Raw genomic sequence first — 27,075 nt, forward strand, 5'->3', positions numbered from 1 at the left:
CTAAGCAAGAATTACAAACAGAAGCATGCTGACAGGCTTAAAGATTATAAGCCACATCTTGCAGCCAATGCAGCTCATGCGTTGGTCTGTAGGGAAAAAGAAAAGCTTTGGAGGGAGGTCAGAGCATCTGGCAGTCAATGCAAGAAAGGCCTCTCTTTTACAATTGTTCTCAACCTCCCACAATGAGGCAGAGACAGGTAGGAGACAAGGAGGCTTTGCCATCTCTTCATTATTATTACCCAAATCGTCTATGATCTTCCACTCTCTTGAGTTCAGAGTTAATGAAGTTATAGCACACCAGCTGGCAAGAAGTACAGGAAGATGCAATTGAGTGAATGGAGCTTTGATTTGTCCCTGGAACAGCGTCCCGGCCCAAGAGGTTGGGCCCTCTCCTCTGTCAAGCTGGAAAACTGGCCACAGCAACGCTTCAAGAACATTCAAGTGGATGCCTGTCACCTGCCAGAGCAGTGAGGGGATTTTAGCTACTATCTACTGAGTTTTAAACCATTTCTTTTATATAAGCAGATAAACTTATTCAAACATTCATTTGCTGGTGAGGATTAAGACTTCAGCCATCTGTAGTTCCCTTCAGATGAGCAATAAAACTTTTACAGTATTATCCCCTAGATAGGTAAGTACCCTTATAAATATATTTAACAGGGGACAACAGCTACACAGAACGTTGAACAACTGCCTCAGTGTCAGGTGCCAATACAATGACTATACTGCATTGCTATGTTTGGTAAGTAAATAACAAAGAAGTTTGTTGTCAAATTTGTTAGCAAAGAGGTATAGAGGACTGGAGATACAAACATTACATTTGCCCAAAGCATGAAACAAAGGAGAATGCAGTAGTATCACCCTTACATACCAGGGAAAGATGGAGGAGAAAAAGGAAGGAGGAGCACATTCTCCTTTGGTCTACAAAAATAGGAAAAAGAGGGGGAAAAAATTACACTTTCTCCTCCTCTTGCTACTTCACAAACCCAAATATAGGATAATTAATTTTTATAGCCTAAATTTAATCAAACAGTAAAGATGTATTATAATTGCTACAGAATATGAATTCTGAGATACTTTCAACTGTAAGTCACCACTTGCAACTTTCTCTACAGCCATTTACTGCATGATGTATAGACAAATATTTTATTATGGATTGCAAGTAATAGCAACCTCAGTGTTCAGAAAAAAACCATGGAAAACAAAAGCTAAATTTTATGTACTTGCTTACCAAATCCTTGTGATGAGTCCAGAAATAATAAAAAAAACTAATTGAAAGTATTTACAGTACAATCTGCAGTGTCATATGGGTGTTGTCTTTTGTGTGTGTGTTTCTTGCACAAGACAAACATTAGCAGAGTCCTTCAAAGCCTACTTCACTGTTACCATTTTAATAACAAACTCACCTTTTGCAACAAAAGCTAATGACAGATTATCCATCAATGCTAGCGGAAACCAGCTAAAGTAGGGAAAATAGGGCTATTGTCCACTATATGCATGTTTGCAATCAACTAAAATCTGCCTTTCAAGGGATGATTTAATTCTTCATCATTAACATTCAAGTGACAATTGTAAATGGATGGGCAAAAGACAAATAGCTGTAATTCCAATTCTCTAACTATTAAAGATCTAGATCTGTAATGAAAGCTAAAGCCTTTCATATGAAAGGTTCGTTTAGTTAACAGACGCAGCAATGGTATTTCATTTGCATCTAACCCATGGAAACTAAAAACATTAAGGCAATTGTAAGTAACAGGGCTTAAATAAAAGGCTTAGTATGCCTAAAATTTCAACTTTTGAATTGTTAGTACCTCAGGGGTGGGTTTGCTGGATGACAGTTCCAGAAACATTAACTTGAACTGAAACATAACTCTCCTATTTTTTAAGCTGCAGACTCTCTCCCAGCGAGAATTCAGTCATACTTGTTTGATGAAAATCAGTATATAACTTCTTATTCCTCAGAAGCCCTGAAGACACAACACTGCTAAATTGAAACACATATGGTTTTATTACTTCTTGTGCAATATTTTGCAAAAAATCTAATTACTCACAATCATGCAACCTTACTAGTGATGAAAAGGCTGCACAAGCAGTAATTCCCATCTCACCAATGCTGCAGGGACTTTAAAAGGGCAGTAAGGCATGAAATTGAAAGAACTCAGCTAAATTTCTGCAGCAGCAGTCAAGTTTACAGAGTAAGTATTAAGGGGATAGAGAATGCATTTCATAAGAGAACACCAAGAAACAGTAAATATGGGACTTCAAATAAGCATTTTTACATTTAAGCTTTTTGAACTAGGTGTACATTAAAGGATCTCATTCAGCCAAACACAATCATACCTGTTGCACCTTGCTAAAATTGCAGTCAAAGGTGGTGAAGCCACCTCCCTCTCTTCCCCAAGGTAGGACAGAGATTTGGGAGTCTATTCTGGCATCGCACAGAAGAGCTAGGACCCCATCTCGTATCATCTATGCAGACACACAGACACTCATTACAGTGAGGTGAGTGCAGTTTTTCTCCCCCTACCACGCGCTTCATGAGCCAAGGAAGAGGCAGGATACTAACATGACACAAGCCTAGTGCCACATGAGACATTCCCAGCACAAGGAGAAAGTTTCTACAGCCATGGTGCTCTACACCAACAGTCAAGATCACTACAATGCCAATGGCAGATGGGTTCTGGTCCTCAGGAAACACCGGGCTTTTCTGCTATTAATAGCAGCTTCTCACTGTATAAATTCCCTCACAGAGGGCCACTGTGCAAGGCTCCCCTTCCAGTCAGTATTTGGGGTAATTCCACCAGATTTCACAAAACGTGGAGGGCAAATGGACACCCTGCCAAGTGATTCCTGCCAGGAAACAACTTCAGCTTTTTAATCATCAGGGCTAAGCATGAGTTTTGTTTAAAAATAATCTTTTCATTGCCTTTTCTGACATCAATAACAAAGGTTCCGTAATAAACACCACTGCATGGTTTATTATGGCCATAGAAATAGATTTACTGTCTCAAACTCCAAAACTGTGACAATATGTGTGATCTTCTAAACATTTGCTTATCCATTAAAGCTAACCTTAAATATTTTTCTAGGAAGCACATCATGTGTGATCAAACCAAATGAGTCAGTAAATAATAGCTCACGCAAGGTAGGAAAATGAATGCTTAGCATAATTTAAAGCTTTGCAAAGCAGTGAAATACTTGGAAACAAATGAGGAGTTCAAAAAGAGAAAAGACAACCCTCACAACATTTATCGTGTGTATCAGTAGACAGAGCTATCAGGCACTCACACATGAACAGCTTCCTCTGAAATTTTCTCTAGAGAAATAAGTCCGCTAAAATCAAAATCTTCTAAAACATTTCATAAAGTGCCACAATACCTTGTTTTTGAGAAAAATTACATGACTCTACATGATGAAAGATAATTGGCAAATCATCACAGTATGATCCTGTGTTTCAGGCTTATTTGTTTTTAACCCAGCTTTCTAAGTTATCTTTTTATCTCTGCTACGGAGAATATTTTAAATGGAAGTAATGGTGGAAATGAAACTGTAACGTCTATCAGGCAGCCAAAGGTTTACTGTTAACAGAAAAAGGCTGTGCTCCATTGCTACTGGACAGTTACCTCAGATAAGTCAGTACAACTCATTAGAAACACAGTGTAAATAACATGGTCCCTTCATAAACAGCTTTCTAGATTGCTATGTAGCTTTTGATCTATGCTTAAGTAGCTCTACTGGCCAACTAGCAAGAGATGTAAAGAAATGAAAGATATTATTTACTCAGCCCCTTCATCAAAATCCATATGTTTTCAGGGAAGACCAGGCTCTTCACCAGCAATAAAGGACCTGAATTCATCTGTCCCTGAAGTAAATTGCTCAAACTGAAAGAGAGAGGTCTGGGAAGCTCTTTCTATCCTCAAGCTTTTCTTCTGCATTCCCAAATACAAAAGTTGTAAGTTGGTTTAACATAGTCAAACATAAGGTATCTGGTGATGTTTTACTCTGAACACGGCAACATTCAAATATAACTGCTCCTAACCCATAACATATTTTCTAATCACAAATATCTGTGGAGCATGTTTGTTTTTCCAAGACTGGTAACATACAAAAAGATACGGTGTTTGTGATTTCTGTCACCCAATTTCTGACTGCTTCATGAAAGCTAATATCCATTAGCGTCTCTACAGCAAGCTGTTTCAGTCTCAAGTTTTGCTACATTAGGTACCTACAATGTTAGGTGGGAGATAGGACCAGATTCCAAAATGCAAGGACTTAAATACATACGTATCTTGGAGTTGTAGTGGCTCACTGTTTGGTTTTTACTGTTCAGAAAGACAGAATCTAAGTCTCCATGCTAACTGCTGTTACCCAAAATGAAAGCATTTGTTTGTGAGTGAAGAAAGAAATCCATAATACTGAAGAGGAGTTTTATCCATGCAAAGCCAACGGAGCTAGATTCATAAACCACACTCGAGGCAGCCAAATCATGAGAACATAAGCAGCATAAAGGGAACATCAGCCTTTGATTTCACCAGATAACACTGACTTCTGCGATATCCTTTCTTCTTCCCCCTCTTTTCCCAATAACCCCAGTAACCACTGAAGTGTTGTAAAATGCTGAAGCAAACTAATCAGAGGAAAATACCACCACACTAAGCAAGTTAAATGTGGACACATCAAAGATATGCCTGAAATGCTCTGCCAAATTTCAGAGATTACTCTTCTGCAGCAAACAGCAAACATCGGTATTAGAAGATTTTTTCACTGAATGAAAAAAGCATAACAGCTGTTTCCAAAATGCCTGTCTGTTCACATACACTACGATTACGTACTGCTGATTTACTCATCACATTAATGGTAATGAATGCTAATGTTAATAACTGATGCTAAAGCAGGAACGCCTGCAATACCAAGATAAATATATATATATTTAAGATCATAATTTCTGCTCAAAGGGATGACATCAGACAGTCACATTCTCCTTTTGCAACATTATTCTCTTTGCTAATTTATTCAAAGTAGGTGTTGTTTGGCCAGGACTGTTTGCATATGTCATGGTTTAACCCCAGCCGGCAACTAAGCACCACACAGCCGCTCACTGACTCCCTCTCCACAGTGGATTTTTTTGTTTGATTAGAAAGAAAAATTATTCCCTCTTGTGCTACTAATACTTATTTTCTATCCTCATTTTTATTCATAATGCACCAAGATAAAAATACCAGCCCCGAACTAAATTAAGAGTTTGGTAAATGTAAAGAATTTAAAGGCTATTCCTCCTTAGACCCACTACAAAACATTAAGAACACCTTCCAGCAGTTACTTACAGACAACTGATGTAATCTAAGCCAGGAAAACCTCTGTTACAGCTGGCTGACAGAACTGCCATCCAAAAGACTCAGTGTTTTACACTATTCCACACACACAAAGGTTAATTCAATCTAAGTGTCCAGCCTCTCTGAAACTGGGCCACTTAGAGGTTCTAAGCTAGTTTTTCAAATCTCAACTTTGCATCTTTGGAGAGCTACAAGTCTATCCTGTATTAATGTCAAACAGGAAGGTATGTTTGACTTGTTATAAACCTCTTATTCCCAAGGCTGTCTTCCTCTAATTTCTCACCTGCTTTGGCACCCTGAAAGCACACTTTGCCAGTATGGTTGTGCTGATTACTATTCTATTATATAATATACTATTAGTACATTATAATATGCTATAATATACCAATATACTATTAGTATTATATATAACTTCATCTGATAATAAATCAAAGTTTGCAGGAGAGAAAAACAATGATCAGGCTACTGTACTTTGCTTACTGAGACACAGACAATTCACCCGTCCTGGACTGATACATAAACTGCTTAAGAGGGCCTTTCTGAACTTAAAGCCACTCAATTTTACAGAGATTCACTACTTACCATAGAACAAAACTGTCAGTTCACAGATTGCACTGGTTAACTAGGTTTTATGTCAGCATGAAAGAACTGTTCTCAAGGACCAAAATGTGTAAAATATGAAAGGGAAAAATGACAAATTCACAGTAATTTTATTTACCATAAAATTACATTTTTTTTTCTAAATGACCAATTAGCTATACATGAAACACAAATTCACATTCCACTCTTACACACTAAATGTGGCCACCTGTAATAATATAACAGCAATAAATCAACAGGCAATATTTATGAGGCATATAGAAACTTCAAACAGTATCTTACAGCATGGAACGGATTTCTTTAGTGGTGACAAGACTATTTAGATTACAGTCTCCTATCTAACAAGGTATATTGCATACCCATTATACAAGTGTTTGACTATTTTTGTATTAGTCCACAATCCATTAAAATAAAGTTTTCAAAAGACAGAATCATGGGTGACATCTTGCCATCAACTGATGTGACATCAGTTGAAGACAGGTTCATTCTTTTATGTGACCGAGGTAATGGAAGATGGCCACACAATTACCTCCAGGGTGATTGACAGCCTAGTTGCAGTTACAACAAAGCCTTTAAAGTTAATCATATTTTCAACATTCCTACTAGAAGCACACAGGTTTATTTTATTTTCTCAAAAGGGGAGGAAAGGAAAAAAACAAACCAAGATAAAAACAGAAGCAAGAAACTCATCACCTCCTGCAGGTTCAAGAACTATATAAAAACCATAAGAGCATTGTGGCGATACTAACGAACTGCCCTCCTGTTAATGACAGGTCTTCTATCACGATACAATGGTCCCCTCCCTCCTAGTGTTATGCTCAGAGCAAAACTGGAAAGTCCATCACACATTGATGAAAACTGAGGGGGAAAAGGAGGAGATGCCAGCAGCACATAACCAGCCACTCTCACTGACAAATGCTACAGTAGCCAAGAGAGATATTAGAGACTATTTTGTTAAGTCTCACCCAAAGTGTTTCTGAGCAGCAGAAAGAATTTATTAAATCCCTGACACCTCCAACATGCTTCTTTTAATTGCTTCTTGATTTGAAGTTCATTTGATTGAGATGCAAATGCTGAGTTCTGTGCTGTTTGCAAATTATTTCATTTTCAATGAGCTTGACAAAAACAAGATAATTTAAGAATATCGTTTCAAGCTGGAAATGCTGCAGAAACACTACACTGTTTGCAGCCTATATCCTCCAATATTTACTAGCCAAATTATAATCCAAACTGTATCAAGAACTACACCTAATTTGCCATAAGGCTGTATTAGGTTTGCATCTTTGTAATACACTGAAGAACTGCATTAATGAAGACTTCCTATGATTCTCTAAGATACTAATCCTGTTATAAACGAGTTTTATAGAGAGATCTATATATTTTCCTTCACGGATAGCAGTCAACAGTAATAGTAAAATTATTTTACCCATTCTAGATTTTACTAAGTATCATAGAGCAAAAAGATAAAAAAGAAAGTATATTTGAGTTCAGCTGCTTTCAGAAGAACTTTAAGTCATAACTAGAAAGAGAATGAAAGTATTAAAACAACAAAGGAAGAGAGGCATAAGCAAATATATTGACCAATTATAATTCATTCCAATCAAAAATAAAGAAAGAGGCTGTTACACAGTCTTCTCTGGTGTGCAGTTCAAAGACTTGCTCTAACCTCAGGCACAGAGCCAACAATGCATCAACTGCAAATAAAGGCAACAGTAGATTAACAACTTACCCAAAGTTCAATTACAGTGAAAAGTATGACTCTGTAGTAATTGCCCATATGTTAGTTCCTTGCCCTAAGCAAACATGAAGCTCCTTACCGTACCCCTCAATGATAAATTATAATTACCTCACATTTATCATAGGGTAGGATGATATACTTAAGTGGCACCCATTACAGCAATACTTTGTGGTATATTAACTTGCATACTACCCGCAGCTGAGATACAGCTGATAATTTTTGCATGCCTAAAATATTAGAAATGCAAACCTTAACATTAATTTATACTACTACTCTTTCTTTTTTTAAATTATTTTCACAAAGGTAACAAAAGCAAATCCATTTTATTTCACATACGCAACCAACAAGCTTTAGAAAGTGTTACAGTTAGAAAGTATCTCCAAAGACATTTCTGAAACAACACTTTGGCAGTGTTGACAAAGTGTTTTGACATCTTTAGAATTCTCCCACACATGCATACCCCTTTTTCCTTTTGCTGAAAATGTTCACAAATTTCATTTAGAAAGAAAAATGCTTAGAATTTTGCCTTTGTGAAACAAAGATCAGCTATCTCTAACACACATCTCTGCTCAGTCAGGTCCATTCCCTTCCAAAAGTTGTCTGGCAGTCCTTTGAACTCACCATAAACACAGATCATGCTTATAAACACTAAAAATTGAGCTCCCCTCTAGCTAAACATTGTGACACTTCTGAAAAGCAAGCAGATGATAGTTTGCAATGGTTTATTTTAGAATGAGGTGGAACCGTGAAGAATCCAGAACAAGTTTTATTAAACCTTAACTTACAAACTATCCATCTTTCCACGAACTTCTCACAACACCGGTTCCTAGACTCAGGACAGATTTCTAAGAACCGGTATCCCATTTAGCACAGCTCATTCCTCTGGCACAGCTTTAAGTAGGAAGCTGCACAAGGCAATTAAGAGCTCTAGAGAACCTGAAGGATGAAGTGTTAAGTGAATACAAAATCACCACAGCAACTGGTTAAGATTCAGTTGCACCTCTGCTGATTCAATAGTTTAAGGCAGATCATCTGACACACTCCCTAAGCTTCAGCACAGTGAACAAAACACGCATTTTGCTCCTTCTAATACAGTGGCCTTACCTTCTCTAAGTACTCCTTCCACACGCTGAACATTTATTTGCCATACAGATTCTGACACGCTTTCAGTTCCTCATAGGCTTCAGAAAGAAAATATTAGCAAGTATTCAAAGTGCACATTTTTATAATCAAAAACACAGACAGTAGGAGACAGCTCCACACTCATTTCAGTGCACAAAGGCAATGCAACTTCATGGCAGCCCTCTTCCACTCTGCCACCTTCCTGTGCTGCTACTTACAGATGTTCTTGGTTCTACTCTCAACTGAAGGCACATGAAGTAGCCACAGAAGAGACCACAGAGACTTCATTGTCTATGAAGAACAGAGAATGGAAATTCTTTAAGCAAGCAAAGGCAAAGACTATCCCTTGATTCATCAACAATACTTGAAATAAAAACATCAGCAAATCGAATTTCCAGTCAATATTATTTTCCTTAAATCTAGTATCTCTGAAATATTATAATACTTTTTAAGAATGGTTACTGCTTTGTAGGTAGAAGCAGAAGTCTTTTCCTTTCACAGACATTAGTGTTTCTTAAATGTGTACTTTTAAAGTTCCATAATGCATTGTGTTTCTGCAAAAAAGTATTAACAAGTCAAATTTCAACTCTAAATGACAAGTCATATTTCAGATTGACAAACTTCATAATGATAATCAGTATCTCTTATTTGCTTGAAAACCAAAGGTGAGTATATTTAAGATAGGAAGCCATACAGCTTCAGACAGATCCATCCAGATTGATGCAGCCAAGGACAGGTCTACAGCATGTTGCTATAGAAACTCACAGTAAAACCATTCCCTTCTGGCATAAAAAACCCCAACCAAACACATTTTAAATACAACACTTCTTCCAAGACTGTTAGACTTGGCACATATTGCTTACAACTTAGTGAACTTTGTATGGAAATGCATTTAGAGCAACCCTGTAAAGTTTAATATGAAGAATAAACTGTGAATAAGGTACTAGAAATGCATTTAGAGCATCCCTGTACTGTAAAGTCTAATATGAAGAATAAACTGTGAATAGGTTACATTATGCAGCCATTCTTTTAATGTTTATGTGTTTTACCATAACTTGGAAAAGTACTATTAATTATACTACTACAGTAACACCTGAATAGAGAAACCAACACGTAAGGTAGACTTAGGCTTGCATAGAAGACAACTGTAAATTGGTATAAGATCTTGACCTGTAAAATTACTTAAGCTGGATAAAAAACACACTCCTCCAATAAAGCCATAGGTTTCATCCAGCATATCTACAGGCCTTTTAATCACTTGGGTAAGTGCAGCAATCACTGACTGACTTCAAGCATTACAGTAACAGCTGAATGATGTCATAGAAACAAGCCCATGAAGTTAAGAGTATCCAGGAGGTGGGTGTCCCAGTGCACAGTATTCATTTTGCTTTTCCAGCTTTAGATTTAAACCATACTGCCAAGGTACAGATAACTTGTCCAGACCTTTCTCCTCTGGAGCAAGACCCTGAAATTCAACTGTACAGGACCTGACACTTGTGCTCTTTCACATTCTTCCCAGCTACTTAAACTGGCTCCTAGAAAGTCACCTCTGCAGGCACTATTGCTTTCAGTTTTCATCTTTAGAAGTATCAGATTCTGAATCAGACACATCATTCCCCTTTCAAAAAACCTTACTCTTTAGATAGTGCAATACATACACTGACCCATCCATTTCACGCATCTCTTACGAACTCCCTGGTTGCTCAAAAGAAAGGCTAAGCACCTTGACAGAAAATTTTTTTCTCCTGCTCTCCAGCACCCCATTTCATTTAACGTCCATGAGGGTGTCCAAACTCTCCATCTTTACCAAAAGGCTGAATGTTTCAGTGATTACCTGTTAGATGATGGTTTTTTTCTCTTAGGCTAATTATTCACCCAGCAGTGTACATGAGACTAGAAAATGATCTATTTTTGTTCATATATTCACATTTTGGTCCAGTACAGTGGTAAAAAGACGACAGACAGACAGACAGTAGATGAGCCCAACTTTCAATGTGGTGTTTGCCCAGATCCAGCTAACCTCTACAGAATCAACAACTCTGAATTCACAGGGCAATGGGGGACAGAACTCAAGAGGTCCATGTGGCTCATCCTCATGCCCAAGCCAAGATCCAGAAACTGATGGCATTCAAATAGAGCCTTGAATAACCTGTCCTTCACCTGTAACACAATTTCCCCAGTAACCTCTTCCCTAAGCAGATTCCCTATCAACCCATGAACATCGGTACATTTTTCCCATGAACTAACATTGAGCTTCAACAAAAAGGTTTCTGATAAATTAACAGAGAGTAATATATTTAACAGGATTAGTATCTTGTTTCTTTGGAAAAAAAGTTGAAGCACTTCCTCTGAAAAAAGCACTTAAGATTTAACATTTTCAGCAACTGTTTTCAGTGTGACTAAATTGTACAGACAGGAGTCCATACTCAAGAGAACATCCCTGCACTGCACTGCAGGGCTAGTCAGGTGAGAGAAGATTACTCCTACAAGCCACGTTTAATAGCTTAAACTCTTCATACACAAGATATTGGAGATTAAATATTGATTTTACATTATAGCTATTCATTATCACTAGGCGTGCTCACTCCTTTTAGCTAAACTATGGCTGTTAATTTGATTAGCTGTAACCCATGACAAAGACCAAATTACCACAAAAAAGGCTGCAATAAGTTTTATAACATCTCTGCAACATCATACTGCTTCCTTTAAATATTTACCCACAGGTCATGCAAGTTTGGCACAGTGCATGTGGGCTGTACCTCAGCTACAACTCCCATGGCCTGACCAATACTGAAAATGTTAGCTGGAGACATTGCTTTCTATACAAATTTCTCTAATATTCCCTAAAATTAGGCTTTTTTCTTTTTGCACCGTTTCATAAGCATCACCACTCATGTTTCTTCATGCTTGGTTCACCAGCATTTCCTCTCAGTTGAAACTGCATTTGTAAATAAATTTTTTAAAAAGCCAAAACTCACATCCGGAATTGCCTGTATTAAAACACTTGGCACAAAATTCAAGAATGACAGTTTGGGGAATGAGGTCCTGCATTTGCCAAATAACTTGTTGAGAAGTTCCAACCTTGCTTTCCATATAGCATCTATATGGCATTCAAATAACAAGGACAGTCATAGTGAGTTCCCATTATAGTCACAAGCATGCACAAGGAAGATGCACAGCATTGGATTTAGAGGCACCTAAGCATAAGCTGCTCTTTGGAAGTACCCTGGCATTTTTTCCTCAATCAGGCAGAAAAAAATTTGGACCCAAAGCTGTAACTTAAACAGCTGAAAGTTCTTTGCTTCTAATGCCAGATTCTTTGCAGTGCCCCGATTTCCCTCTTCTAAAGCATAAAGTAGATCCTACCCTCTTGTCAACTGCAATAACTTCCGCTGCTTATAGGTCGAGCAGAACCTATGTGCTAACTTTGCACCAGGACCCTGCAGTGTTAGAGCAGGAAGTTTTGGGGAAATCACAGAAAGAAGGACTAAACTAAATGCCGTTGCACTGCACATGAAGTGGGATGTTGTGTCATTGCTGAGATACCTACTTCCTTGTCTAACCCCAAACAGTGTTATTTGGCAGCAAGCAGCACACTTGGATCAATGTTTCTTTAAATTAGCAACAAGTACCAGTTTCTAAATGCATTTTAAAGTGCATCCTTACTGACACTGCAGTAAAAATAACCATTAGCTATCTGGCTTTCATGCAGAATTCATCCAGGTCACTAACTATCTTTTGATAAGCAGCTTATCCTGACCTGAGAATACAGCTAAGGGGTATCTGCTAAAACATTAAACACTGCTGCTGAGAGAGGGCCACACAGTAACAGTGTAAAGCATCTAGTACACAGATGAAGTTACTGACAACTCCTAATTCTGACAGCCTGCATGAGCTAAGAAATAGGTTTCTCTGCATCTTGAAACATTATGTAACAAAATTGGTGATAATGTATAAATAAAGATGTCTTGCTCTTAATCTTGTTAATGAACCCTCACTTCCCGTAAACAGCTGTACTGCCCTAGATATGTTTTAACTTGTTTTATAAGCCAAAGCAGTAGCAAAATAACTTATTAAGTTGCAGCTGTGATTCTGATGAATCATTCATTGCACTCAAAAATAAGTTTAGATGTATGAGTGCTAAACTTATGACAGCTCAGCAGAGCCTTGCACTGGAGAAGTGTGCAGCTGTGTTAATGTGGGAATCACAAAAAACACCTTTCTCAGAGGAGTAGTGAACTGCTCTAAAACCTTTTATCACAGGGAGAGAATACGTGTCTCAGGACAGCCCATAAAGAAGTGCTAGCGATCCTCCTTAGCATACTGCGGCCTTACTCTCAAGGCTCATGGGCAGAAGCAGGGATATGAAGTAGTATGTTACAGCCTCCTTCTCTGGATCCCTTGAGGAGTTAACAAGCAAGCACAGAAAACAGAACAGTGCCTATCTGCTACAAAAACAAAAACAAAACAAAAAAAAATATCAGAGTAATGGATAGGAATGCTGCTTGCGCTCTCCCCACAGTGTTCATCAGAGTGAAGGGCAGGCAGGCTGATCTTATGGCAACACTTTGAGCAACAAGGTATTTATGAGAAGTTCATCTGCTGAAACTCTGAAGCTTGTGCAGATGAGACCAGTCTCCCATTCCTTCTTCACTAGGAAAACAGCTTTAAAATGGCTTTGTTTGGAGGCAAGGAGGGAAGGGAAGACAGATACATTTTTTGGTTGCCTTTTGTTTAAGATATTTGATACAAGCCTGCCACAGGAAGGAGGAACAAGAACTGATATGCAGAATCAACAGATAGGTACTCAAATGTCTGACTTGGCATTTTGCCAGTTTGATATGACTCACAGACAATATTTCAATTAACAGAGGTTGGAAGGAGTTTAATAATTTATCCACTACAAGACCCATGACACATACTGTAAATAAACTGAAGCCTACTGTAGTCTGACAAGAAAAAGCATCAACAGGATTTTGGGTTTCATCAGGTATGAGAATCTGTTTCTTAAGAAGCCTCTTCACGAGTCTTCACATGCTGCAATGGGCTACAATGCAAAAGGAGTAGAAAGAAGAAAGGAGGCAAAAGCAATTCTCAGTTTAAAATGTTTCATCATCTTCTACACGAGGCTCTATTCTAGTCCCTTACTAGTTCTTTGGCTAAAAGAAAATTAGAACAACCAGAGTGGAAAGGGCCCTCCAGTGAGCGCACACACATCTCTTTTTCTGCAAATAAAACACTGCTGGAGATTTGATCATGAATCACTGCAGTTTGTCTTTACCACAATTGAAAATGCAACTGCATAAAGACAGCATAGCTGATATTCACCAACCCAGCTATGAAAGACACATCAGGCAAGACATGGTGATGTTTCTGCCTGTGGGTGACAGTCAACTCTCAACACTTCCATTGTGCTGTTCCAGTGACCCCACATAACTCTATTAAGTGATCAATGATCTATGATTACCTGTCCATGTGGTACCAGAAGGTCAGCAATTTTTCCTTCTAAATACGCTTTCCCAGGGGATTAAGAGCAGTGGTTTAAACAAAAGAGAACCGTGACCCCTACAAAGAAACATTTTTCATCCCTGCCCAGCACATGTTTCTGAGGCTTATCACTAGAATACCATCACACAAATGGCTGATGCAGCATTTACCATAGTGATGGAAACTTTTGTTAGCCAATGGTTATAGGAAGATGGCTTAAGTCGCTTAGGCCATGGCCTCCTAAAGTAAAGTAGCTGCTGACAGGTAAAGTGTCTGCTCTGTTGGCAGCTGATCGGCACTGAGCCCTTTCTATGCCCGCCCCCTTTCCCACCCTTCTAACCTTACTCCCTTTGCAGTTGTTCTGAATGTTAAATTCAGTATCAGAACAGCCATCTTTTAACCCATCCACATGTCTAAAATGTAACAGGTTGGGAACATCCACTGCAATAAGATGATCCATCAATTTTTTTCTGTAAAATGATAATTTCACTTACTTAAAACACCCTGACTTCTCAGCATTCCTGACCTGAAGCAGATAGACAAGCATGTTTATAAATACCATGGTAACTGTAAAAATAAAACCAAAGGGGGAATTGATTTTGCCCCCATCAAAGGAGAATAAAAAGTGGCACATTTAGACAGTCTGGAAAACTGAATACACAGGCAGTAAACGGAAAGAAATGAAAGGCAACAAACTTTCACACGCCTGTTTATGTAGAGAGGCCTATCTCACAAACACACATTTGGCCTTGTAGGCTCTTGTAAGGTCTCCTCTGCCATTTCTTTAAAAAAAAAAATTTTAAAAAAAAAGCAAATACCCCCCCACACACACAAACTGCAGATATGACAAAAATGTTATACACAGCAAAACATTAAAAGTTCAACCATCAAAACAGTCCAATCTTCATGCAGCTGCAGAATGTCAGCAATGGATAAGTCTGAAATTCAAGATTAAGAAAATAAACTTGTCCATGAGAAAAAAACCCATTAGTGTGTCCAGTCAACTTGCTCAAAAATCCAGCTATGATTATTAGTGTCCCAGTAGCCCAGAGACAGCCTGAAGAGCTTCTGTGGCAGAGGTGATGATGTACACAAGGCTGTACTACCTCAGCCTAGTCCTCAGCACACATGCCAAGCAACCCAAACCGATCACCTTTCTAATTATGCCAGCTCTGCCTGGTTTGCCTACTTCAACTGATTCACAGAAGACCAAGCCCACCTATCTATGAGTCTGTGTTATAATTTTAGCCTCAGTGACTTTGGATGATTACATTAACATTGGAGTAAATAAAAACATAACACTACTGCCGAAGAACAGAACCAACACATAATGGAAATAGAAAGATTATGGGTGAACAAGCAACAAAGAACAGTAAATATTATTAATCTGATATCAGGCTGAGAGCCATAGCAAAAAAAGAAACTGAACTGATATGAAAGAGTAAGGCATAATAAATCAACCACACTAATCACTGTTTGCATATGGTCATCTTACTGCTATCTTACTAGTTTTAGCCAACTCATTTTTCCCCGAAATGTACAAGAGCAGCCTGTCTGATAACACTAAATCTTTCTCCCAACTTTATGCTAAAGGAGAGAACCCACTGCTAAAAATTCTCACTGCAGAGAGATTCAAAACAGCTTTGCAGCAGAAAATGCAGATGATCAGTATGGCTTTTCTCCCCACATTCATTATGTCATTGTGTTTACAGAATATGGAAAAACAAATTAACATGTAACAACTGCAATATTGTAAAAGACATTGGTATGTTAGCTTTAAAACAGTTGACAATTCACTTTATTACCTTAAAAACATTTATTAGGAGTGAAGACAAAACTTCATTTCTTGTAGTATGTTACTTAACTCTTCAGCTTCCACTAGCAAAGCAAAATTGAAGCCATCAACCACTTACGGTTTTCTTAGCTTTCATTATTCTCCTGATAAAGTGGAAATCTGTCATATATTCCCTTAAGTAGTTCTTGATCTTTAGAAATAATTGCTACCAATGGGAATAATCCCAGAGAGACATCTGTGAAACAGCTACTAAATCTTTGTGGGGAAAACCACCCCAAAATAAAACTATGTATGCTATAAAGAATTACACGGAAACCCTATTTTAAGAAAGTAGCACACGCAAAAGCTTCAACAGTTCCAACCAAAGACTAATGTTGCTACCTGGAGTTAATTACAGGAAGAAAAAAAACCACCTACCTTCAGATGTAAGTTGGTTTTGAATTTATTAACAGCAGTCTAATATATAATATATATATGCCAGTACTTTCTCTTAAAAGAGCATTACCAAGCTTGACAATACCTGTAAAGTGAAATGATGTTGTAGACTTTGCCAGTTGATAACTTTCTAAAAACAAATGCAATAGAGCCAAGAACATCAAAGCAGACACATGAACTAATGTGCTTTCTCACAGGCTGAAAAATCTGATCTATAGCAAGGCATAAGTTTCTTATATGATTACATATTCTATTACATAGTAAGATGAAAAGATGTGTTGCTACATCCTTCCTTTTAACTCTGCATTTTGTAAAAAAATAATGGAATAGCCTAATGAAAAAAAAAAAGTCATAGCTTTTAAGTCAGAAGTAAGGTTTGAACTTCACTGGCCATCTTTAAGGTCATTAAAATTACTTAAATACATATATTAAATATCAGCCTACATTTCAGAACTTTGACTTTGTCAGTACGGCTCATTACTTGCAGCACTTCAACATACTTGCAAAAGGCATGAACTACACTCAAGAGAAAAAAATTTACATACTCATATATAAGCTGAGTTGAGTCTATGCGTTTCTCCTACCTTTCCAGTGTTCTATCTCCCTTCTCACACCAGTTTTCTACTTGTGATCATTCAATTATCAAGTCCCATGGACAACTTCAGCAGCAAAATGGTAAAACACAAACACCAGCAAAAAGTTTATCTATCCAGGCCTTCCAATCAATTTTCTGAGACTATGCCTTACATCCTTCTTCTTCCTCCTCTCACTATAGGAACTAGTTGTATGGAACAGGCAAGATGCCCCAGCACTTGTTAACTGTGGTATGCTTGCTCCAGTAAGATACAACTAGTCACATAAAAAAAGCCAGAGAAAGCCCCACACTCACCCTCCTTAAACTGTTTCTAGTATCTCTTGGCTTTGTTGTGAAAGACTGCCAAAAATAATCAGTACAACCCATGGCAAAACAAACAGAATCCCCCCCCCCAAAAAAAAAAAAAAACAACAAAAAAACAACCTGCATGCCACCCTCACCCAGTCTTTCCTCCCCGCGGCAAGCTTGCACTACCAACCCAAGCAATAAGTCGCACAGCAAGCCAAAATTGAATTAGGCCTATGCCGCAAGTCTTCTTTCTTGTTGCTAATGTTCCAAGTAGTTTCAGAAAATAGTAACAGAAAACTGACAGAGACAGGATTCCTCACAGTTCCACTAGGCACATAATATATATGCCTAGTTTTGTGCTTATTTCAGTCATCTTCCTGCTCTGTTGACTTCAGCTTGATGCTAAATGATAAAGAAACAGATGATATCTGTGATACTAGTAGTACGGTAAGAGAATGCACATTTGCCAAGTATAGATAAAGACTTCAGACTATTCTAGAGAATAAATATGTGTTCAAAGCAGGTAATAAAAAAAGAAAAAAATCAGACATCATAATTCAAGGAAATATTGTTGAAACTACAGGAAAAATGTTGCATCTACCAATTCAGGTCTCTGTCAGTAGTCCCCTTGTCACATACCAATGTTCCTGGGCTGAAAAACTTACCTTGCAACAAGTTCCATTTTTTTTCTTCTGGGTTGTTTCTGCTTGCAATCATTTTGTACACAGACTACTGAAAGCAAAATTAACTTCTCAATACAATGGATAACATGTCCCATTGATTATTTTGGGGGAAAGAGCTGGGTTTATCTTCTTCATCTTTAGATGTCTGCACATAGACAAAATTTCTGAATAGAAAAAAAGGAACCGACTACAGCAAGCAAAAAAAAAAAAACAAAACCTCTTAACTTAAACTTCTGTTTATGTTAAAGTCAACCACTACTTAGCCTCTACCCAGGCAATATACACAGATGATTTAGAGACCATCGTTGTGGCTTAGGCCAGGATAGACTAAACAGAAAATTTAATTACTACTCAATAATTGAATTCATGTGGAGGAGTTTGGATGTTTATTGCCTCAGTGACAGGACTTATTATTGATGCATAGAACACCACAAAAAAGCTGTGTTCTCCAGTTTCCCCCAAAACCAGTTTGTAATAATCCAGAGACACCAATATTTTTAATCATGTTTTTATTCTTACCTCAGCCTTTCTTCTTCTTTCTTACGAAGGCTGAAATCTCGCTGAACCACCTGGAGCACATGCTCTGCTTCTTCATCAGTCAAGCCAGAAAGATCCAGTTTTCTCCCCATTATATACTCTGTCCTGGGTATGAATAACTATGAGGAAAACCTGAAAGCAGAAACAGAGAAAAATGCAAAATAAATTGAAAACACTGATATTTTTCACAAGTGTGTTGAAATCACAGGCACATCTGCCCAACAAAAAGAAAGTTGCTGCCATAAACATCAGAGAAGAAAATCATAGAATCATTTAGATTGGAAAATACCTTTAAGATTATCGAGTCCAACCATAAACCTAACACTGCCAAGTCCACCCCTAAACCATGCCCCTAAGCGCCACATCTACACATCTTTTAAACACCTCCAGGGATGATGACTCAACCACTTCCCTGGGCAGCCTGTTCCAATGCTCGATAACCCTTTCAGTGAAGAAATTTTTCCTAATATCCAGTCTAAACCTCCCCTGGCACAACTTGAATGATTCATTTCAGAATTATTTTTCAAGTTCCATGCACTGAAAGCAACCACCCCCAATTTAAAAAGAAATTAAAAAGATAAATTATTTGGAATATTAAATAATATTGATGGAAGACCTCAGTGTTGCCCTCAAGAAACATGTTTAACTCAGCTGAAATCAGGTTTAAACATTTCTTAAGATTTTATGCCACCAGTTTGCAAAACTGTTTGCAAAACACAGTCCCTTTGACTGCGTATGAATAGAGAACATACTCTCCTATAACACTCAAAAATATTTTATACTACCAACTAAGAAACCAGGAATTATTTTAAAACACCATACAAAAAAAAGTAAGCATATACATTTCAAATGCATTTCCCAGAGAGACTGGAAAGATTTAGATGTCACTACCACCAAGATATCATTATTTCCCCTTTCTGTGAATGACAATGGAAGAGAAAAAGTAGCAGTCAACGTTATGTATTAATTGAAGGTACTATAAAGTTTGAACTAGAGCTTGGTCCATTTATTTCATTAATGAATTATCATCAATTTGTTCTAATTTATTTTCTTATTACTTTTATTAATTTTGTTGAATGCTAGTAAATTCAGCTCTCAATATTAATTTCTGTGATTTGATTTATGTAATTATTTGGGCAATTGTAAAGGTGTCTGTCTCCACACTGAGTTATGGTTTCAGAAACATCACACAGTTTTTGCAGCTCTGTTATGAGCTCCTAGCAATGTATATAATAATTACAAACACACAAAAGTTCTTACATTATACTGCAGAGGCAACTATAACTGCCTTTTTATCCATTATGAGTGTCAACTAAATCAGACTATGTAAAACACATAAGCTGATTCTGTCTCAGAAAAAACCACCTCTAAGCAACACTACTATAGCATAAAATTAAGTGCTCCAAATAGTATAGCAAGTAGAAGCATGGGAAAAAAAAAAGTCACCTTTACTTTCTAAACATAACAATTCATTTGCTACTTAGATGAAGATGGGGAATGTAGTTGGTTGGGTTTTGTTTGTTTTTTGTTGTTTTGCTTTGGTTTTTTTTTAAACAATATTTACCTTCCTCCAATCACCTGGTTACAGTTCTTCAAACAAGAAAAAAACAAACACATGGAAGGAGGGTATTGCTTATTTTTTCTATTTTGGTTAGGCTATCGATGAAGTTCAGAATACACTCTTCATTCAAGGAAACAGCACTTTCACAAAAACAAGCAGATGGGATAGAAGCTTAGGTGAAACCAAGATGACAAGATCCCTCCAGTGAGACACATGCTTACCATGCAGCTAACAAAGGTCACAATGGAACAGTATGTTCAGGCTTGACTCTGTCAGTCTGCTAAGGAAGCTGAACAGGAACATCAACAATGAGTTAATAAAGGCTATAAAAATGTACTTCTAAATAAAATTACCCCAATTTTTGCAGAAAAAATTGCCACAGAAACAGAGGACTATATGTAGTCCTCACTAATCCCACTTGCAAGGCCAAGAATGTATGTTAAGATTAAAGGTTGGCTAAAATATAGTGAGGAACAACTGGCAAGATTTTTTTCCATCCCACAAGCACACATAAATCTTCCTGAAACTTTCACCAGAATGTTAAGATTTTCCCCTGTCCATTCACCCTCACTCCTTGTACCAAAGCCTCACTGCACACTGGCAGGCATAAGAAATGGTGAAGTAGGGCTTACTGAGGTTACACTTACACGTTGGAGCTCGAAGACAGAACAAGCAGTGTCCTGGGACACATTCTTCCCTTCAGGCTCTGGGGTACCTGTTCAGCTCTTTTCATGCAAAGCACTTCAGTTCAAAGGGCCTCTCTGACTTTCTAAAAGAATGGAAGGTCTTCACTACAGGAAAGGCACATCCGCAGGGAAGTAAGCAGAACTTTTCCAATTAACTTTTTTCACACCCATACACTTTATGGGAGAAACACATCAACTAAAAGGAAATAAAACTATTCTAAGCAATTGCTGGAGCCAGTAGACACCCCTCCATGGTAGGGCTACAGCTGTCTGAGACACAAGACAATGAAGATACTAGATCAAAGATGTCATTCCAGTTGTTCTTGAACATCAAGTTAACAACTGTAATTAATGCTGTCATAATAAGTTCTCCCTTCAGGTCTTCATCAAAATGTTTTTGGAAACTTTGTCAAAATTAATACTGTTTTTTCACACATGAAAACTGTGGCCAATCAGTAAAGAAAATTATTACTTTGATCCAGCCGCCACTGCCAACTGCAATCATGTATTAGAAGGGGTAAATTTACCCCTAAATCTGGGAGTAGGTGGACAGCCTCACTACCTCCAATCTCCTGGGGTCAGCAAAGACTTAATTTCAAGTATACATATACTTGAAAATCACCAGCAACTTTAACTTTGGATTTTCATGTGGTTTATATACCTATAAGACTCTCAGTCTGCATTCCAATATTACATAACCTCTAAGGAACTTGTGGGGGTTTTTTCCAGGAAATAATTTTTCATCACATTACTAAATCACCTCTGATCTGGGAGTATCACAGCAGTTTATAAACATTTATAAACAATGCTCAAATGTCTTTTTTTCAGTAGATCCAGATTATACATTTTGGAAATACACAATGGTAAATCCTCTAGAGGTAGTGTAAAAAGTTACATTTTTTAAAAAATGACAACAAAATAGTTTCTCAGGCTGAAATAATTCCTGGCCTCGACTGAAATAACTTACATGAGGCTGTTCAGATGTTTGCCTTCATGAGTAATACTTTGCTAAATCTCAAACTCAATACAAAATTTAAGCTTTCAGAGACATTACAAGGAATAATAAACTATTGCTCAACAAATTAACACACTGTAACAGGAAAGCCTAGGCTTACACTACATGATTGGGTATTGTCCAAGTAATACCCTAATCTTAATACTTCTTACAGTCTTTTAAAATCTAATTAAAACTTCCATATCGAAAACATTTCTTGAATTTAACCTTTTCTAAAAAAAAAAAAAAACAAAAAAACCCACCCAAACAACACACACAAAGAAAACCAAGAAAAACACCAAAACAACCACAAAAAACCCACAGAACAAGGAGGAAATGAAATGTTTTTCAAGAACAGCAAGCAATGCTTCTGAATTTTAAAATGAACAAGAGCATCCACACAAGAAATGAGGGCAAGTAGTGTATTTCCTAGTCAGTCATATGATACCTAAGCTGTTTGGACTTGCAGTCTCAGCAGAAGATTAGCATTACAGAAGGGTGAGGAGAAAGCCCACAACTTTTTTTTTTTTTAAGAACCAACTAACATTTAAAACAGATTCTCTGCTTGACAAAAAAGCCACATTATAAAGTTAATTATGCAAGTGGTCACACTGACTATTGTACAACACAGGCATCTTAGTTTCACATTGTAGCAAAGAAATCAGCCCTAGCAAAGCTGCACCTGGAGTGCTGCATCCAGTCTGGGCTGCTCAGTACAAGAAAGATACAGACTTACTGGAGCAAGCCCAGCTCAGGGACACAAAGATGATTAAGGGACTGGAGCATCCTTCACAAGAGGAGATGCTGGGAGCGCTAGGACTGCTCAGCCTGGAGAAGAGAAGGCTCAGGGCAGGGGGCCATACAAGTGTGTATCTGGAAGAGATCCCTCCAACACCCCCGCACTGTGAACAAGAATATCCTACAATTCCTTCTGAGCAAATTTTTAATCAAGATTTCACCTGTTTCCACAACACAGTATCATTTTTGCTTTAAAATGCTGCTCATGTGCATTAATGAAATGCAATACTTGAGGAGCCAGTATCACAAACTCCTTCAACCCAGCTATTTGCAACTGAAATATTTCATATAGAATACCTTTCCCTCACATGCTCTCACCTTTAGAGTCACTAAACACCAGAGCTTTTCTACTCTGTTCTGCTACTCTACCACTTCTAGTATTTTCCAGGTAGAAAAGTCAAGAAAAAACCTGCTAGTGATTATATCTCTGATTCTGTCACCAACCAACTCATGTTTACTTCCTTCAGCAGTCTGTCAAGACCTAAATAATACTGCTCAATCTGTCTTGTCATTATAGTTTGGCATTTGACCAACTTCTGCAGAAGTCTTTTAGTACCTTAAGAAATCCTTCTGTGTAATCTTATTGGTGAACATTTTGCCCTCTAAATTGTACAAGATAGTCACCTTTCTAAGCCAAAAAGAAAGACTAATACTTTGTCCACAACAGAGCTCCTTCACCACACCCTGTATTTTAAAAAAGTTTTGTTTATTGAACATCCGAAAGAAGTGATCACATTGCCAGCACAAGGTCATTAGGCTAAATGTTTTAAAGTGCCACAAATATGTATCATATATAAATTATATAATGTCACATGCTTTATTTGATGACAAAAATAAGGTCTGAGTCTTGAAGTGTAAAGGGGATTCCTGTGTTTTGAATTATGTCACCACACTTGAACAAAACAGACTTTAGCCAAAAGACAACATTTAAAGAACATTACTGTCCAAAGTCATTTCTACTACAGCTAGCACATCATTAAGTCTAAAATGAGGCATAATTAACATTGGTCACAAATTTCTTAATCTTTTTTAAACCCCAAGAAAGTCTAGAAGCTGCAGTAAACAACACTGGATATTCTTCCCTTTTCACTGGAAATAAACTAGTGTCCCAAAATAACAAGGGGGAAAAATACTCATCAGAAGTACAAAGCTACCTCTTCAGATGAAAAGTTAAGCACAGCCCAAGTGACTCCAACATGAAGACTGGTATCTGGTGTGCCACATTTTAAACGAGAAGCAAGTCAAGTATCTCAAAAAGGATGTTATTCTTTGTACCCACAAAGATTTTAATTGAGATTTACTGCACTATTTCCTGGTCTATAACCAAAACAGAAAATTATCTTTCTTTCAGCCTTGTACTAATTTTGTGTGAGATTTGTTTAGAAAACCAAACAGCTTGCAAGTTCCTGAGCAAAGTTAGGTTTGTTTCACTTGGGGGGGGGGGGGGGGGAAGCAGCAGGTTTTTAAAAGAACCATGAAGTTCATTCGGGTCCTTCTGGGATAAACGTTCCTTATTAATGCAAGTTATTACAATAACCATGTGTACTTCTTATCTAGAAGAGTGCCAGGACATACTATAATGGGGGAAATTGTAATATTAAAGGTCAAAGGTTAGTACTGTGTGGTTTTAAATTTTAATCTATTTAGAAAACAAATAGGACTTTCACAGTCTTCTTGCTTCTATAAGTTACATTATTTTAAGTATTGAATATGAAATAGCAGAAGTAGAAAAGCTCCACTAAAGTCACTGTCCTGGTTTCAGCTGGGATAGAGTTAACTGTCTTCCTAGTAGCTGGTACAGTGCTGTGTTTTGAGTTCAGTATGAGAAGAATGTTGATAACACTGATGTTTTCAGTTGTTGCTATGTAGTGTTTAGACTATAGTCAAGGATTTTTCAGCTTCTCATGCCCAGCCAGCGAGAAAGCTGGAGGGGCACAAGAAGTTGGCACAGGACACAGCCAGGGCACCTGACCCAAACTGGCCAACAGGGTATTCCATACCATGGGACGTCCCATCTAATATAGGAACTGGGAAGTGGGGGCGGGGAATCACCGCTCGGGGACTAGCTGGGTGTCGGTCAGCGGGTGGTGAGCAATTGCCCTGCACATCATTTGTACATTCCAATCCTTTTATTACTACTGTTGTCATTTTATTAGTGTTATCATTATCATTATTAGTTTCTTCTTCTCTGTTCTATTAAACCGTTCTTATCTCAACCCACGAGTTTTACTTTTTTTTTCCTGATTTTCTCCCCCATCCCACTGGATGGGGGGAGTGGGTGAGCAGCTGCATGGTGCTTAGTTGCTGGCTGGGGTTAAACCATGACAGTCCATTTTGATGCCCAACGTGGGGCACGAAGGGTTGAGATAACAAACCTGACCAGAGCTTGTTAAAACAAATTTGTTCTAAGCATTCATTATGTTGATTTATGTGTTCTTAGAGTTGTTGCTCTGGTTTTTAAAGCTCTGCTATGTATCACCTCGCTTGCTGTATGTAGTTCCTCTTCTGCTGCTTATCATCCGTGGGAGGTGGATTAAGGTTTTTGCTTTGATGTATGGTATAACACTGGTTTATGGTATGATAAAGTCATCGGCTGTAGGATTAATCCGGTATTTGCACTTAGCATTGTCACCTTTATACTGCGGGAGCCATCTGTGGGAAACTATTAATAATTATACCATTTACCTTTCGTCCATGGAAAACCAGTCTATGGATGGGGTACCTTTCTTCCCCTCTCCCTTCTCCTTCAGTCCAGTTACAATCGTGTTTGAGAATTTTGAAAAATTTGAATACTCCTCAGATGTTGGGACCAGCACGGTCCTAGCCCTACTGCTAGGAATTAGCATGCTTCTGAATGTGGTTCAGCTCTCGCTTAAGGTTAAACAACTATTTAAGAAGATCACCCAGAGATCTGCCCCAAGGCTGGATAATTATGAGTGGCAGGGTGCGTGGGGTAGTATGGGCAAGTACCTAGAACAGTGGGCACCTCTAAAGTTTTGGAAATTCACCCCTGAACAAGTGCAGGATCTAGAAGAACTAGTAAAATATTTGGAAAAGGTATGCTGTCACCCCGGCAGCTCCAGAGAGATACAAATCACTGCAACGTGCTGGGGCCTGGCCCATGCCTATCGAGCCCTGTTCGACACCACTCAGTACCCTCAAGGGGAAGAGAAAGTCTCTGGACCTAACAACAACACGATGCGCACCGCGGCCACCCAAACCTTGGCAACAGGTGCTGCGGCCTCTCCAGGCCCGGCAATGAGCATTGCAGGCACCCAGACCTTGGCGACAGGCACCATGACCCCTCCAGCCCCGGCGACGAGAACTCAGGCTACCCAAACCTCAACAACAGGCACTGCAGCCCCTCCAGCCCCAGCAATGAGCACAGCAGCTACCCAAACCTCGGTGACGGGCACTGCGGTCCCTCCAGCCCCAGCGACAAGCACTGCTGCTACCCAAACTTCGGCGACAGACACTGCGGTTATCCAAAACCCGGTGAGCGATACTGCAACTGAACCAGCGGACCAACCTGCACCAGCATCAGTTGCCCCCATACAGAAAAAGAAATATACAAAAAAATCAGTTCGCTTAGCGAAGGATGAAGGTGAACCAGGGTCATCACGGGAACAGCAGGAAGAGGCAGAACCAGAGGTAATAACCCGGTCCCTATCCTTGAGTGAGCTGTGGGATTTGCGAAAAGACTTTGGCCGCCGTACAGGTGAGCATATTATCACCTGGCTCCTCCGATGATGGGACAATGGGGCTAATAGCTTGGAATTAGAAGGTAGGGAAGCCAAGCAGCTGGGATCGCTTGCCAGGGAAGGTGGCATTGACAAGGCAATTGGAAAAGGGACACAAGCCATCAGCCTCTGGAGGCGACTCCTGTCAAGTGTGAAGGAAAGGTACCCCTTTAAGGAAGATGTTATATGTCAATCAAGCAAGTGGACCACCATGGAAAAAGGTATCCAATATCTGAGGGAATTAGCTGTGCTAGAGACGATTCATCATGACCCGGACAACCCACAATTACCCAAAGATCCAGACGAAGTCCAATGCACACGACCCATGTGGCGGAAGTTTGTACGGAGCGCACCATCATCCTATGCCAACTCACTGGCAATAACGACCTGGAAAGACGAAGAGGCACCAACAGTGGAGGAAGTGGCTCGCCAACTCCGTCAATACAAAGAAAATCTCTCCTCCTCACTACAAGCCTGCATTTTGGCTGTGGAGAAGCTGTCCCAGGATGTCCAACAAATCAAAGAGGATATGTCCTACTCCACACTTGTAAGGACCAATGTCTCAGCTATTAGGAGCGAGCGTTCTTCTGCCCGAGAAAGAATATAGAAGGTACACACCGCGAGGTGCCCTGTGGTTTTACCCATGTGATCATGGAGAGGACATGAGGAAATGAGGAAACGGG

General features: G+C 38.6%; 1 protein-coding gene across 5 annotated transcripts in view; it reads right to left on the bottom strand.

The window, feature by feature from the left end:
- MYRIP (myosin VIIA and Rab interacting protein) overlaps positions 1 to 27,075 on the bottom strand; it is a 247,759-nt gene that overhangs the window by 206,768 nt on the left and 13,916 nt on the right. For 4 of the 5 annotated variants that reach the window (XM_075055747.1, XM_075055728.1, XM_075055774.1 and 1 more), the window contains exon 2: positions 18,596 to 18,745. In XM_075055747.1, coding sequence (XP_074911848.1) covers positions 18,596 to 18,705 — 110 coding nt within the window. In that variant the 5' untranslated portion in view covers positions 18,706 to 18,745. Of the gene's footprint in view, positions 1 to 18,595; positions 18,946 to 27,075 lie in introns of those variants that run through there. The other variant, XM_075055738.1, reaches the window with a different exon arrangement.

The sequence above is a fragment of the Buteo buteo genome, chromosome 2, assembly GCF_964188355.1.
Source record: "Buteo buteo chromosome 2, bButBut1.hap1.1, whole genome shotgun sequence".
Lineage (NCBI taxonomy): Eukaryota > Metazoa > Chordata > Aves > Accipitriformes > Accipitridae > Buteo > Buteo buteo.